Below are 15,473 nucleotides of genomic sequence, written 5' to 3'. Positions count from 1 at the left end.
TCTTCTGTGCCTTTCCATCCCTTTTCCATTACCAGCATGCCACCGATGAAATGTCATATAACATAGTGATAAAAATTTCCACTAAATAAGTACCTCAATCACTGTTTGGAAACAACATTACTTAACTTCATTCAAAGATGACGATATGGCAAAGTAGTAATGTTTTCGCGTTTTACAGAGTTTTGCATTCACTCTCCTCGTTACAAATACTGTATCTATAATGATGAGTTGAGAGAAGGATGTGTAATGTTTGTAAATTAGGGCAGAAAAAAAATCAAATTTCAAAAGATGTCTGCCTGCTTTTTGCCTTGCCACCATGCTGTATTAGGCATTTAGAAGGTTCAGCGAACAGCTTAAATGGGCAGTAAACACAGAATATTTTTTTAAATTATGCTACTGTGTTCAAATATGTGCTATGTTTTAGAGTGAATGTAACCAGAAATTAAGCAGATTTTGAAAAACAGTGAAGTTTCATTTACCACTTTACCGTAAATGATGGAAGCATTACTCTGTTGCTGGCAAGCCCTGGATGGTATGAATAAGAACTTTTAGAATTATTACCTTGTCACTCAGCAGATGGCCTTCATTAATGGCAATTATATGAATTTACCAAGCTGCCCAAGCATTATCTGAGAGAAGGCATTATTAAGCTTCTGTGCAATTACTAAGTCCCTACGACTTCCATGACTTCACTGCAGGAGATTTAAAACAGCTGCTGTTGTCACTTTTTTTTTTAGCCGCCTAGAGCTAAATACATTGATTTCACAGATGTAGTACCCCAGAATCTGGGGCCAGACCGTATCACTGGTCTTTAATCAGGGCATTCTCCCATTGGTTTTGATTAAAGATCAATTTTCAGAGTCAGCTGATGGCTATATATCTACTCACATTTGTTCTCTGCTTGCATAGTGGTGCCTTTCACAAAAGATAGATATTTTAGTGCTGCAAGAGGCCTGGAATGTATAGAATCAAAGCAGTGACGTATCTTGTTCATATCACAGTTTATTTGGCTTGCTGTACCATGTTTACTGAAACTCTGGTGAGTGGTGCTCAGGCGATGTTCTCAGGTGTGCACCTGGCTGCAGTTGCGTATGCTGCAGGTGGCTCCATTACAACATGAGTGGTGCATCTCAGCATCTTTTGTTTTCCTCACATTATCATTGTAGTTTATTGTTGCAGTATCATATTTGATTACATAAAACTCGTAAGAATAAACAGAATAGCCTCTGCTGCAGTTCATCTCAAGCCTGTTTCTTCCTCTTGAGAGAAATTAGCAGCAAGGTGAGCTACCAAGGAATATTTATGCTGACAGGTTGTTGGAAGCCACTGCACCACTGTTTCTGCCTTGATGGAGCCTCAGTATCCCCCGGCTTCTACTTAACTGATGTCACTGATGAGGCTCCTGAAAAATGCTGCTCAATCTCCATTTTTTAATAGTGCCTTCAGAAAAGCAAAGAAATTGCAAAACTGTTTTAAAACTCCATGTTAGCTATGTTTTTTGTTGGTATTTAAAACAAGGAACAGCGGTTTCCTTCCTTCTCCCTGCCTTCTCAGCTCAATAGAGACACTTGAGGTGAACTTGCATGACGGGCTCAGGTTATGTCATGTTTCATCCAGGTGCTGATTTTGGCAAGGTTTTGCGAAATCTGTTAAAGTTTGGGATATAGCTATTGCATACAGCAGCCCCAACAGCACATACAAGCTTATCGATAAAGTGAAGGAAAATAGTGTTTATTAATGCTTGGCATATTTTTGAACTCAACAGTGACTGTCAGCAAGGTCTAAGAGGGAGAGTTTTAAATTATAAGCTATGATTTCCAAGTGGTCTTATGGGAATTAATCACATGTTGCTATTTCTTTTGATCCCTGTATATTGCAGTAGAAGCAGCAAAAGAGACTTCTAGGTCAGTATTTTGCTGAAGTTTAGTGATTGCAAGTCATACAATTTCTGAAACACTTATAAGACCGTCTTCAAAGACGCCAGATCATCATTGTCATTGACTTAGAGCATAGAACAGTGTGTAAACGACATAAACTAAATGACCCAATCATATTTTTATTGTTCCTCATATAAGTAATTTTTACTTGCAAATAAAAGTCTATTTTTGATTATTCTCAAGAGGGTGCCAAGCAACTTCCTATTGACTTTACCATGTCAGAGTGTTGTTTCCAGACAGAATTGACATTGGAGGGAAGAAGAGGGGGCACACAGAGGTCTTGTGTGTCCTATCAGCAACACCAGGAGTGTTTCAGCTGACTCATCCAATGTGTGCATAGGATGTGACAGCATGCATTTCCTGGTACATCTGCTATGTTCTTCTGCTCGCCCAGAAGGGAGGAAAGAGATTCTGGCCTCAACGTGTAACCCCTGTTGGGTTGTTTCTTGGACAGGCAGCAGCCTCATATGGCAAGAGCTCAGGGACCAAAACTTGGTTCAGCTTTCAGACAGCAACACAGATACTGTCAGAGCAGAGTGAGCACCACCCTTTTCCACACAAAAAATGAAAAATGCTGGAGCAAGTAATATCTTGGCATTTTAACTGGAGCCTCCATGAAGTGTTCCACCCTAAATTAAAATATTATACCCTTACGGTGATTATACTTCATTTATTTTTAACAATGTTTCAGGCTTGTGCTATTTTTTTTACTACTGCCTAAGGACAGCTTAATAATGCATCATGATCGGGATTGGTTTTTTTCTCTTTGGTAACACTGACCTAGTTTCCTCCATAACCCCCGCCCCTCAAAGAAGGTAACTTAAATAAAATATCCTCCATGAAAATTTAAAAGGCAACATTCATGATATTTCTTCCACGTGTTCTGAAGTTAAAACTGTCTCATCTCCTCAGGTTGTCATACGAGACTGAGTTTCATTTACAGGCTTGAGCTCTTTAATGGGTTAGCATCCCTACTGCATGTGGCAACATCCATGCAGTGTTACTTCATGGAAAGGGATTGTTATGATAATTGTGAAAATTATTCAGATGTTTGGTTTTGAAAATAGACACTAACAGTTTTCCCAATGCAAACATGTAACTGCTGTCAGGCTAATGAGAGCTTATCATGTAAAAATATTCAGGATGCCAGCAACCTTGAATGACCACATTCTGTCAGATATAAATAGCTCATTAATACAGACTAGTTGTCACAAAGCAGCTTTTTCTACCAGTTGTCCAAATTCAGTAGCTTCAGGAAATAACTTACGTAATAAAGACTTTTTGGAACTTCCAGTAAGCCCTATAATATATCCCATGCTTTCCCCTCAAAGGTACTTTTCAACCATTTCAACTTCACTGTAATCACAGGCATCCATCGGCTTGTCCTTTTGACATTGACAAAAGAAGACCTCTTGTCAGCTTGCTCTCAGAATGAAGATGATGTGTAGTATACACTGTGAACATGGGTGTGAGATTGCCTAATTCTGCTTCTGTCAGGATTAATCAAACCCATAACCAAATGGGCCTTTGTGACTCATTTGCTCAAGCAATCTCATTTAAGAAGAATCTAAGTTTATCGTAACCTGGAAGTTACAGTGTATGTAGGTGGCATCCATGGTGTTCTTCCACAGCCAGTGGTTTTCTGAGGTTGTCAATGTCCTCCACAAGGCCTGCGATTTAGAAAGACAGTCTTGCCAAGTTCTCTTCAGTCATCCAGAATACTCCCTCCCCATTTTTTTAATTAACTACAAAAGCTAAAAGTAGCTATTAACACAATGAAAGAACAATGCTTTTTTTTTTTTTTTTTGAGTCAACTTAGATAGAAAAGGAAATCAGCCTGCTTTCAAATTCCCCGTGGAACTACTGTCCTCTGGGCTATGGCGTTTGACTGTGTTTAGTACAGTATCTTAGCTAGAGGCTGTAGCTCTGGTGGAGAAAACATGCTTTTATGATGCAGCCATGCTTTCCTGAGCATGCTTACCACATGAGATAATATTAAAGAGCAGAACACAAACACGAAGCCAGAAATTCCACTTGATATTCATGAGATACAAAAGTAAAGATAAACACACCATCACTACAGATTTTCTGTTTTTATTGAGCTATTACGGGTTTGTGGCTGAATGGAAGCGCTCCATTACATTGGTTTTGAGCTTGAGAAAGGTTACAGAGGTAAAAAGTCATTGTGAAAGAGGAAGGATGGTCTGGTAAGCTGCATACCTCCACACTGCTTACATACACTGCTGGCTGTGTTTGATTTGTTTTCCTTCTTTTACATGCTCATCTGTTCAGCTGTTATTTTAAATAGACAGTTAGATCAGTTTGTGGGTTATTTTGTAGAAAAGCAAATACTGTTTTAAATCCCGACAAACCTGTCATAAAGGGCATAGATATCCAAAATAAGACAAAGGCCTACAAATACTTCCAATGGAGAAGGAGGAAAGATTACCAAAAGAGATGAAAAATACCCAAGTACATCCAACAGTTATGACTAGAAATTGGACAAACGCAGCATAGAAATCTCCATTTTTAATGGAAATGCTGTTAACTGGTTGACCAATTTCCTAAACAAGCTGGAGGCTTGAAACTCACAGACCTTTCTAAAGACTCTGTAGTTCAAGCAAAAGTTATGATTGGTGCAGAAATTACCAGATGAGGTTCCATGTTTTATGGTATACAAGAGTTTAAGGGTGACCAGAGTCTGTCCTGATCTTTGTAGCAGTTAAAACGTGCTTGCCCACTGGTGTGGTAGAAGTATGATCTGAATTGTGTGCTGCAGTACAGCTCTGGGGTAGTCTCTCCAGGCATACCAACCAATGCCTTCCCTTCCACAGACAGAAATGTGTTGCATTAAGAATGGAAAATACAGGCAAAAGGTTGTGGGGAATTAAAATTACCAAAACGAATGTGAAGAGGTAAAAATGATGTAAACAAAATAGAGGGCGGGGGGGCCGGAGGCGGGGGGGGCAGACACAAGTGGTTTGTGCTGCAGGTGGAAGTTTGCCCTCAGGAACAAAGAATTCGCAGACACCGCAGGGGAGGTCAGCAGCCCTCCGATAACTTCTGCACTGTAACTTCTCCCTGTCACAAGAGCCGGTGTCCTCCTGCCCCAAGGAGCGTCCCACTGACACCAAATGAGATGATATATGGGTATCACCTCTTAGGTCAGAAGGAGGCTGAAGGTCTGGGAATCAGCTGCAGATTTTGGGAAGAGGGGAGGAGAGAGGCCAGCAGCTATGGTGAATAAAGCACGTACACAAAGACAGGAGCTCTTCTCACCATGTTAAAAGACTGATTGAGATATTCCTTTCCCCTTGACATCTTAGAAGGGAGAAATATTTACTTCATCCTTTCCAACATATGAAGGCAATTAGGAAGCCAGGGATCCAGCATAGTTGATGGCAGAAGCATCATACTGAGGTGTAAGTAATTAATAATTTCTCTTTTAAAGCTTTGCCTCAGTTCTGCAAGGATGCACACTTGTATACTGTTCCATTGACATGACTACATAAACGCAATGAAACCAATTATGTCTTCCTTGCACTGGTTATTCTCACGCTAACTCTCCCCTTTGTACTGCCTGTCAGGCTCCTGTCTTCCCTTCCTTGAAAGGCTTCTTCCAAAAACAGTTACACAATTCTCTTCTACGTTGAAGCAATAAATAATATGGCAGATGAACTAAAGAAACTAAACCCAGATGATGCCAATATATGTGTTAAACATCACTTATCAATCTCTCTGTATATTGCTTCATTCCACGCTTTAACCTGGTTACTTGTGGCACTTACTTAGGTTGTGACTACTCGAAGGAAGAGTTTTATGTCTTTTTATATATTATCCTGCAGCAGGCACTGTGGAAACACAGCTGATGATTACCAATTTTTACATACGTTATCTCATGTGCTTAGAAACCCCCAACGTTTTCAAATAGGTTACTTCCTCATAAATTTCAGAAAAATTTATCTGTGCCTGCAACTTCACAGGTCTAAATTGCAATGTACTCTGTCTTGGGGTTTGGGTTTTGGTTTTTTTGGACACTTTTTCATTGGTGTAAAATGATTTCTGCCTCACACCTGTTCCTTTCTGATGTTTAGACCAAGTTATCCTAATGTCTCTTGAGCATCATTATTGCAGGTACAGTTGCACTTGGAATTGCATAATATTTCATCAGGGGAGGAAGCACTGAATACCTCTTACAGAAGTTAATGGAACAAAATCTGTTTAATTAAATTGTAACTTGACGAATTCAGCAAAAATGCTGCATCATTCAGGTTGTAAATAGAATGCTGCTTCTAGCCACCTTTATAAAACAGGCTGCTAAGCGCACTGTTACTCCTGGACCTCTTCCTAAAGCTTTGCATTAATTTAAATAGGCCAGCCTGGTACATGCTGCTTAGTTATGAGTCCATATGGAGTAATTCCTGTTAAGAAGTGAGCTCCTAAAGTACCTGTAAGGCAGCCCCCCCTTCCCATGCTTTGGTAATGCTAAATTGGCCGCTTTGCCTCCCAACTGAATGCGTGGGGATGAGGACCATCGTCATAACAATAATACCTGCTGCATCTGACTCACTACAGCTCCTGCTGGGAGAAGTAATAAAATGTACATTTCTCTGTGCCAGCAAGAGCTGCCACAGTACAAGGAGGATTCACTTCCAAGTTCAGATTTTTCTAGTTGTAATTTTCCTCCCTCACTCTTTTTGTATTTTTTTGAGTACTGTGGGAGAATAACTTTAGATTATGGTGTCTGAGGAGACTACCTGCAGAAGCTGAAAAAGTATGAGATCTATATTCGTGTTTTCAGGAGTATGTCTTGATGGGAGTGTTGTATTCTCCGCACCACAGGAAAGAGAAAACAAAGCTGAGTATGTCTAGCTCCACAGCACAAATGAGAGCTGCGTGAACAAACCCCTGTCTGCAGCACGCTTTCACCCGATGACAGCGTACAGACACTGACAATCTTGGTAGAAATCACTGTGGGGGAAAATTATCTGAAACATTACCATTTAGTTTACAGCTGCAGCTTTGTGTCTTGAAACACTGACATTTCACCTGTAATTCAATCTCTGTTATTAATGAATTGGGGAAACTTTTCCCTAGGCACTAGACCATCAGACTGCGTATGGAGTCTGTCAGCAAATAACATTACTAAACAGCCAGTAGCCTTTTAGCTGTACGTACAAAAATAGATATGCAGCTCTTTTTCAAATTGGTAACATACAGTAACTGTCCAGATACTGTCCTGGACAACTGGCTCTAGGTGGTCCTGCCTGAGCAGGGGGGTTGGACGAGATGGCATCCGGAGCTCCCTTCCAACCTCAACCAGCCTGTGATTCTGCGATACATTGATTGTCTTTCTTCAGCTCATTCTTATTACACAATGATGTCTTTCGAAATGATTCATCTGTCATGGTCAACAAAGGCCGCTGTTTTAAAAGACTTCTTTAGTAAATATCCTAAAGAATCTTTTCAAATACTTGTAATTAAGTTCTGCACCTTTGTCTTCTTCTGTACTGAGTGATATTTTGGCCAAATAAGGAAATCTACAGAAGATCTTATACGGACATCTTAAGGATAAAATTGTTAGATTCGGGAGAATCGCTGTATGCTAAAAATGTAATCAATCAGATATACAGATAACAGTAGGCACTAAAAGGAAAGATTTTATCAAACCATTTCAATTAATTGTCATGTAAAGGGGATTGAACAAAAACTGATATTCCTCTCTGGGAGGATTTAAATACCAGCTTATTCAGTTTGAGAACAAAGAGCATTTTCAATTTATCTGTTGTGCAAACGTAGAAGAGGCAGCAGAACGGATTCGTTGTGCACAAACCATGGCTAAGGTGGTGCTGAGAACGGTGTAGATAAAGGGGTTAGTGTGACTACAGGCAAACAATGATTATTTATGAAAATCAGTGTGCTTTTTGTGCATTGCTAGAATCAGCAATGATTAGATCTGAAGTCTACAAAGAGTTTAAGGGGCTTGGTGGAACAGGTGCAGTTAATCTGTGTTTGGTTGTTGATGATGTTGGTAACTAACTTATTATTAAGTCACGTAGGTGTGTGTTTTATCCCTTCATAAACTCAAATTACATTAACATTATGTAACAGTCAAATAGTAGAATTAGCTTTACAAATGCCTCGAGCACATATTCAAGACTGGTCACATTTGTTGCTTATAAAGAGTGAGATTTGACATGCAAGACTTCTTTTCCTAAGAACTGTGCTATAAATATTATGATCACTGATAACTGCAGAACGGCACTTGAAATCTGTGCTCTTTGGGAATTTACAAATGAATACAAGGATTATACGACATTATTGATCGTATTTTTCAGATGGTTTTAAAGTCAGTTGATTCTTTTTTAACATACCATTTTAATCACACACTACTGAGTTTGTTCTTTCAGCAGTACACAAGTTAGTTACCCTGATATTGGATATTATGAAGTCTACTAGCTACATACTGGTAGGATGCAGACAATATGGAATTACATGACATTAAACCTAGCAATAATCACATGAACGTATCAGTATCTGCTCACTTTTGTGATATTCTACCTTAGTAATGAATATTTTAAAGAACTTCTAGTAACTGTTCTTATATTTGAAATCTTGTGACCCATTTTCAAAACAATTTAATGTCATAATATTTCAATAATCAAAGATATGCTTTTAAATGTTATAGCCAGCCACAGCATTTGTAGCTGTGCAAGCAAAACTGATATGTACAATCATCTGTTATGCTTTAAGATAAAAGGGGACCTGCAGATATTAAGAAAATACAACATTATCAGTGGTTTGATACAGTATGGGTTTTGAGGTAACAAGTATTTAGTGATACATTACTGCAATAACACAGTATTCTTATATAATGTAGTAGTTGTTCTTATAATTATTTAAGAATATGTCCTACGACATAACACAATAAATGTTGAACTGATCTGGGCAGGATTATGCTGAATATGTAGACTCAACACAATTTTATGATGACATCATCCAGTACAAAGATAGAACAAACCAGAGATCCTCTAGAGGCTATAAAAGAGGTTTCTTTCCCTATTTTTAAAATTAAGGGCAAAATCCTGGCCTATACTGAGTTCAATGCCAATTTTACCAATGGAAGCAAGATTTCATTTCAAATGGAGAAAGCAGGAAATTTTTTGGCATGCTCCCCTGTCTCAGTTTTCTTCACTGACCCAAGTTCTTCTGAATTAAGTCCTGGGATGACTTCTGTTCTGATAATAGTAAAGACAAATAATGTTTTTGCTGTGTTTTGAAAGTGTTTAGCGTATTTCAGATCTCCAAAATGGATTGCATTTTTAATCTCTTTTCCTTTTTTGCCTTTCCCTTGGGTATGATATCCCTCAAAAACAGTTTGGGGGTCAGTCATCCCAAACATTTTACTACTCGAGAGTCTTTGATTACCACTATGTCTGTCCACCGAGATCAGAAATGAGCCACACATCTTAATTCCCATATTGTTTGTAGCAGTATGTTTGTCAGTGAGTAGGTTCAGTGGGGAGAGATATCTCATTATGATACTGCATAGCAAGTCGTCAGGACAGGGAAATGGGCAAATTTTACCTATCAATGGGACAAGCCATTGTTTACAAGTCAGTTAAGTACAGGATCTGACACCTTCTCTGCCAAAGTAACATCTATGTTACCAAAGAGGGAGGTTTTGGCACTCCTGCTAAAGTATCACGAAGTCAGTGAAAGGTAAGTATATTTTGGAAAGTACGATTGAATCTGCACTCCTCGAGGACTCTAAGAAAGAGATTGCTGTAAAAGCTAACATACTTTACCAGCAAAGGTTCTCTCTGAGGAGTGCAACCTGAGCCATAAGGCACATGAAAAGACAAAATTCCTGATGAAGTATCCCAAGAAATGCCCGGAGTAAATCAGTGGCATATAGGAACATTTTATTATTTTTTTTTTAGGTTTGGTGGTTCTATAAACAAATTAAATAAAATGTTTTGTTTGTTTGCATTCACCTTTGTCTTTCAAAAAAATTCCATGCTATATAAAAATGTTTTTAATTTTTAGATTTTCTTTCAAAATAACTGGCTAGTATCAAGGCATTTTTTTGGTATTTTTCATCTAAGAATGTGTCAAATCTAAGGAAGAAAGGCAGTGTGAGGGAGCCTTTTACTTTCTCTTTACTGAAGATACTTAAAAGGGAGAATAAAGGACCAGAGGAAGTGGGGCAAGAGTCTATACCGGGGGGCGGCAGGGGGAACCCAGACAGAAAATTGTACGTATTGGCAATGTTGATTTTATGCCATTTATGTGAATGTACAATTCCTTTCTGAAGGATATTCTTACCTATTGTCCGTGTCTGACCTACCCAACTGACAGCCCTTTTTGCAATTCCTAGCTATGGTTGATGGAAACCAGTACTATGACCTTTCTCCAAAATTTACTTTTCACGTCCATTCTTCAGCATCTCTATGCTGAGCAATTTACATATTTTTTTAACATCAGTCCCCTAAATCTTTAGTTCATAGGAAAATTTAAAGAACAAAGAAGCTAAGACACCGCTCAAATCAGTTCAGATCATCTGCATGGAAATCAGTTGCTTGGAGACACCAGTTTTTGATAACGTACAACCTAACTGTCCTCTTTTTGGGAAATAACACGCTAGAGATGGGAAGGGAATCATGCTGGAGGATGTACAGTTAAGTTTGCAAAGTGTCATGAGAAACACAGATTGATGTTTTCTGTAAACCTAAGCATGCAGAAGTTCAGCAGTCACTTGACTATGTGATTGCATGAATACAGCATTAATGAAATGTAGTCTTATGAGGGAAAGGGACTGTCCTGTCTGGGTTAATATAAAGTCCTTGTTTTGCTTCTATAATTAATTACATTTTATTTTCATGAACATTTTAGGTGTATCAATACATGCATGAAACCATAACTGTTAATGGCTGCCCCGAATTCCGAGCCAGGGCCACTGCAAAGGTAGGATACGTGCAACTGTTGAAATATGTGTTACCAAAGTGACCTAGTAATTGACTGTGCGCGTGTGTGTTTCAGGTATTCGTGTGTACACTGTAAGAAAATTTAGACATCAGTGGCAGCCCAGAGTCTAGAACCAGTGCTACTTCCCAGGTAACAATCATAATGGAAAATTTCAACCTTTATGCTGCTTCTGTAGCTTAAGAAAAGAGAATGATTTATGGAAATTGATGCTTTTTGAAAAGTTGCTTTGCAAAAGCAAATCTACTGGTTCATTCTGTAGAAGTCTGCCTGCAACAACCAATATTTTAATGGATTGTTTTCCCATACAGCTCATCCAGAGAGGACACAGTGATTTTGGAGATAGAAATTAAGAAGTCAAAATTCCACTTTTAGCTAACGGGAACTGTAGGTACTGAGAAAGTGGTAAGGATGGACAGTGACAAAAATGGCCTGATCGAGAGACTCCACACCCAAATACAAGCCCATTTTTTCCGATGCATTACCTGCTTTAATAAAATATATTGTCTCTTTGTCCATATTGACCTGCCTTTCTCATCTCTTTAGACCATGACAGCTACATTGCTGCTACTACTAAGATCATAATTTTCTAAGGGAACTCACACAACCATGAAAATACCCGTTCTGTGTGCCAGTGTGAAATATGCTCTGTATTTTCATAACATGCACAAAGATATATGCTTCCAAACAGGGAGGTCCGCCATGGCTTTCTTTTTCCCATTATCATTTTGTACTCAACAGTGTATTCTGGGTGGTGTGGCAGATACTATGCAAAACAGGTAAACCTGCAAAAGCCATAAACCTTTTTTAGAGATATTTCTTTATGGTCACACTCCTATGAAATTAGTGGCAAAACTTCCTGAAATCCTAATGGAACTAAGATCTTACCATTATGTATTTGTGTTAAGAGATTTCAATTTAAAGCTGTATCAGAAGATGAAGGTTGTGAGCATGTTACAAAATGATTTCTACAGTATTTTAGAGAAGCAAGCTGTGTAGTAGCCAGCAAATAACCTAATATACGTTAAATTGCAGTGTATTTTCTTTACTAAATAGACCGTTCTTTTCTGTAGGCTGTTCGTCTGATTTTAACATTCTTCTAATTGAAAGTTAATGAACAATGTAAATTTGTAAGGTCTATGCTTCTATATAGAGAAATGTGTATATGAAATCTTGATTTGTCTACACTGCAGGTAAAAATAGAAATTATTGCTATGTTGTACAGTAAATGGGGAGAAATCCAATTAGCGTTTGCCATTCTCATTTCTTATTCATATAGAACAGCAGGGTTACAGAGCAATGTTTCAATATCGCAATATCTCCTGGTTATTTCTGGGCTGTCTGCATTGCATTTTCCTAGTGCATTCATGTCTGACGTAAAATGTATGCATGATGACAAGGTCTGCATGTGCAAAAACATGTAACTGAGAATGATCCATTATGTCACATCATCCACTAGCTTCTATTAAGCATAAGCATTATAAGGATGCTCAAAAAACATCAGCGTAATGCAGAATTGTTTGAGCAGTTTGGACTACAAACACACGCCGAAAAGGATAGAAGAAGTTCTTAAAGTTTATTTAATGACTTACTAAGATCTATAAGTGGGAAAATACTTGTAGTGAAAAATAAAGTATAAAATGTAATATTTTTCTGGATGCAAGCTTTACAGTTTGTTACATGGGATTTTTTTTGCCAGAGTAAGATTAGCAATCTTGGATTTTTCTAATTGATTTATAAATCCATTGTCTTAAGATTTAATTTTTCAATAAAGGTTTTGATCCAATTATATTATAAAAACTCACATTCCTGTTCCAGGAGTTAATTAGTTTGAGAGATTTCATAAAGATTATGAATTCAACTTTTTAAAATAAGAATATCCTGTTAGGATTTTTTTCTGTGCCCAAAGAATGAAAAAAATAAATCCGTACCTCTGAAAGCAGAGCAGAGAGTTAACAGTTCGGTCCATCCTCTTTATTTCAACTAGGAACACAGCAGAGATCACATTAACCTATCCCAGAGTAACAAATTTTCTCCCTGTGAAAAAGGAAAGAAGAAATGCACTAGTCATCATAAGTGCTCACCACCACGTAGTCAGGCTTCCCGGTGCCTACTTCTGGCTCTGCTGCTAACTTTCTGCGTTATCTTTGACAAGTCACCTAAACTTTCCGTTCCTCTGCTTATTCCTTTATTTCAAAGGCATTGGCATGGAACTGAATTTTTTTTAAAACGCTTTCAGATGATCAGAAAAAGTCAGAATAAAATCCTGAAATGTCTTCACAGGAATGAATTCTTCCTGCAAATGAACAACAGAATGTAAGTCAGTGTTCTCCCTGCATGGCCAAATCACTCATCTTTTTTCTTCCAGGCAACAGTTGCTGCTTTTGCTGCAAGCGAAGGCCATTCACACCCACGAGTGGTGGAGCTGCCAAAGACTGATGAAGGCCTGGGCTTTAATGTCATGGGAGGAAAGGAACAAAATTCACCTATTTATATTTCTCGCATCATTCCTGGAGGAGTGGCAGAAAGGCACGGAGGGCTCAAACGGGGGGACCAGCTGCTTTCAGTTAATGGAGTGGTATGTGGAAATTTGATAGAGCTTTCATTTTCATCTGGTTTTTCATTTTTCACAGCTGTTCTAATATCATGATTTAAAATGCAGCCATATGAAACAAAAGGAGTTAGCTCTGTGAGAGACCTTCGGTGTGCATTTGTGGTGCAGTGAGGCAAAGCTGCATCGACAACTTTGTGCCTCTACAGCTTCTATTGTCATGGAGGGTGCTTGAAGAGCTTCATTTAAAATCCACACCACATGCTTAATTTACAAGGAAGCTATGTCTTTCTTAATTGATAATTCTGCAAATCCCTTTTGCAATAAGAGCATAGTAACAGGCTTTGTCATTCTTGCACTTCACAGCCTCTGAGGCACACAGCCCTTCCCCAGCACGCTGATGCCTCAGTGGCACTTGTGCAGCCTTGTGACCTTCAGAGCATTTGAACACATAAAATCAAAAGAAATTTGGTGAGCATGTTTGGTGCTGGTTTGCAATGGAAGGTACATTACAGGTTACTTTCAGTGACACTCATCCAGCTGTGATATCTATGTCTGAGAATTCAGCTGTACAAACACACACATACAGGGAGCGTATATTTTCAGTAAAAAGGTACATTTTTTACATACTCATTTTTCATATAAGTCAATACTTCAGGGTGGAGTGTTTTGCAATAGTTTCACTGTGAATGTCAATATTGAGGTAGAAATAAAAGGGCTTTTGGAATAGAGAGGAAAAATAAGGCTCTGAATACATGACATGGGTCAAATTCTGCCTTTCATTTTGCTTTTTGTTCCCTTTTACAAGAGAATGTAAAGTACTGAAAGGGTAAGCATACTCATTCATATAACCCTGCACTTCTCTAAATGAAAACATAATCCTTTTTCATGCAAAACCTCCATCTAAAACTCATATGTAAATACACTAAAGGCATGTAGGAGCAATTCCTGAATCCAGTCATAAACATAAGACTTTCCAACTTAAATTTCCTCTTTGTTGCAAGCCCATAAAGAATGAAAAAAATGCTGTTTTCTCCATGCTTTCATGTTGTCATCTGTTTCTCTCAACAATAGCTATTCACTTTCTCTTGAAACAAAATATCAGTGCAACACTTCAGATAGACTTTTTACCACTTCTTCTGTCAACCATCGTGTTCTCAAAAGAGAAATAATAGGTCTGGAAGCTTACTTGCCCCTGTACACAATGAGAAAGAGTAGATACAAAACAAAAAAAAGAAAACACACTGAAAAGATTATTTAGTCTTGGGGAAAAGCAGCTGAACATTTAATAAGTAAATTGCCTGAACTTCACTGATGGGAAGTAGGTCAAATAGTTTTGTTGTGGTTCAGCACTTCTTTCAACAGGTGAATAAAAAGACAGATAAAAGAGTTTATATCCACTAATTGATGGATGGTTCTTGAAAAATCCTTTTACTGTCAAACAGCATCTAGGCAAATACCGGGGAGGAAAGTGGTGAACCTTCAGATGTCAAGATATATTGCATTTGACTGTTGTCACCTTTATTTCATGATACTCTGTTAAAAAAAATCATGGATGTGCTCTAGAATATATATTAAGCTATTGTAGCAAAAAACGACGATATAAAATTCCAATTGCATGTAGGTACATTAGAAAGATGCATTCCGAGATGCAGCAGAAGTGTTTTTGTGTTCGGAGTCTAAACAACAGAATATGAAGTTTAAATTGCAATTGCATACTTGAAATAATGTCTATGAGCAACTGTTTGTACACCAGTCTTGGGCTGAATTAAGCCCATACAGTATAATTTGTAAAAAGGCAAAAATTATAGAAGTGGTAATTTGTTTGCAGACAGCTTGAGACAGAAGGAAAAAGCTCTAAATTTAACATTGTTCACTGGGACTAGTTCACTTCGTGCTTCTCAATTTAGCTGGAGAAAAGCAAATAATATACAGTATGTACAATACAACAGACGGCTCAGCAGTGGAACATGAAATGAAAATGAAATATCTGTAACTTG

General features: G+C 38.1%; 1 protein-coding gene across 2 annotated transcripts in view; it reads left to right on the top strand.

The window, feature by feature from the left end:
- LIN7A (lin-7 homolog A, crumbs cell polarity complex component) overlaps window positions 1-15,473 on the top strand; it is a 49,457-nt gene that overhangs the window by 26,612 nt on the left and 7,372 nt on the right. For both annotated transcript variants that reach the window (XM_074574116.1, XM_074574126.1), the window contains exons 3-4: window positions 10,833-10,904; window positions 13,291-13,500. In XM_074574116.1, the coding sequence (XP_074430217.1) occupies window positions 10,833-10,904; window positions 13,291-13,500 (282 nt within the window). The remainder of the gene's footprint in view (window positions 1-10,832; window positions 10,905-13,290; window positions 13,501-15,473) is intronic.

The sequence above is a fragment of the Larus michahellis genome, chromosome 1 (assembly GCF_964199755.1).
Source record: "Larus michahellis chromosome 1, bLarMic1.1, whole genome shotgun sequence".
Taxonomy (NCBI): domain Eukaryota; kingdom Metazoa; phylum Chordata; class Aves; order Charadriiformes; family Laridae; genus Larus; species Larus michahellis.
This window is presented reverse-complemented; position numbering and strand designations above follow the sequence as displayed.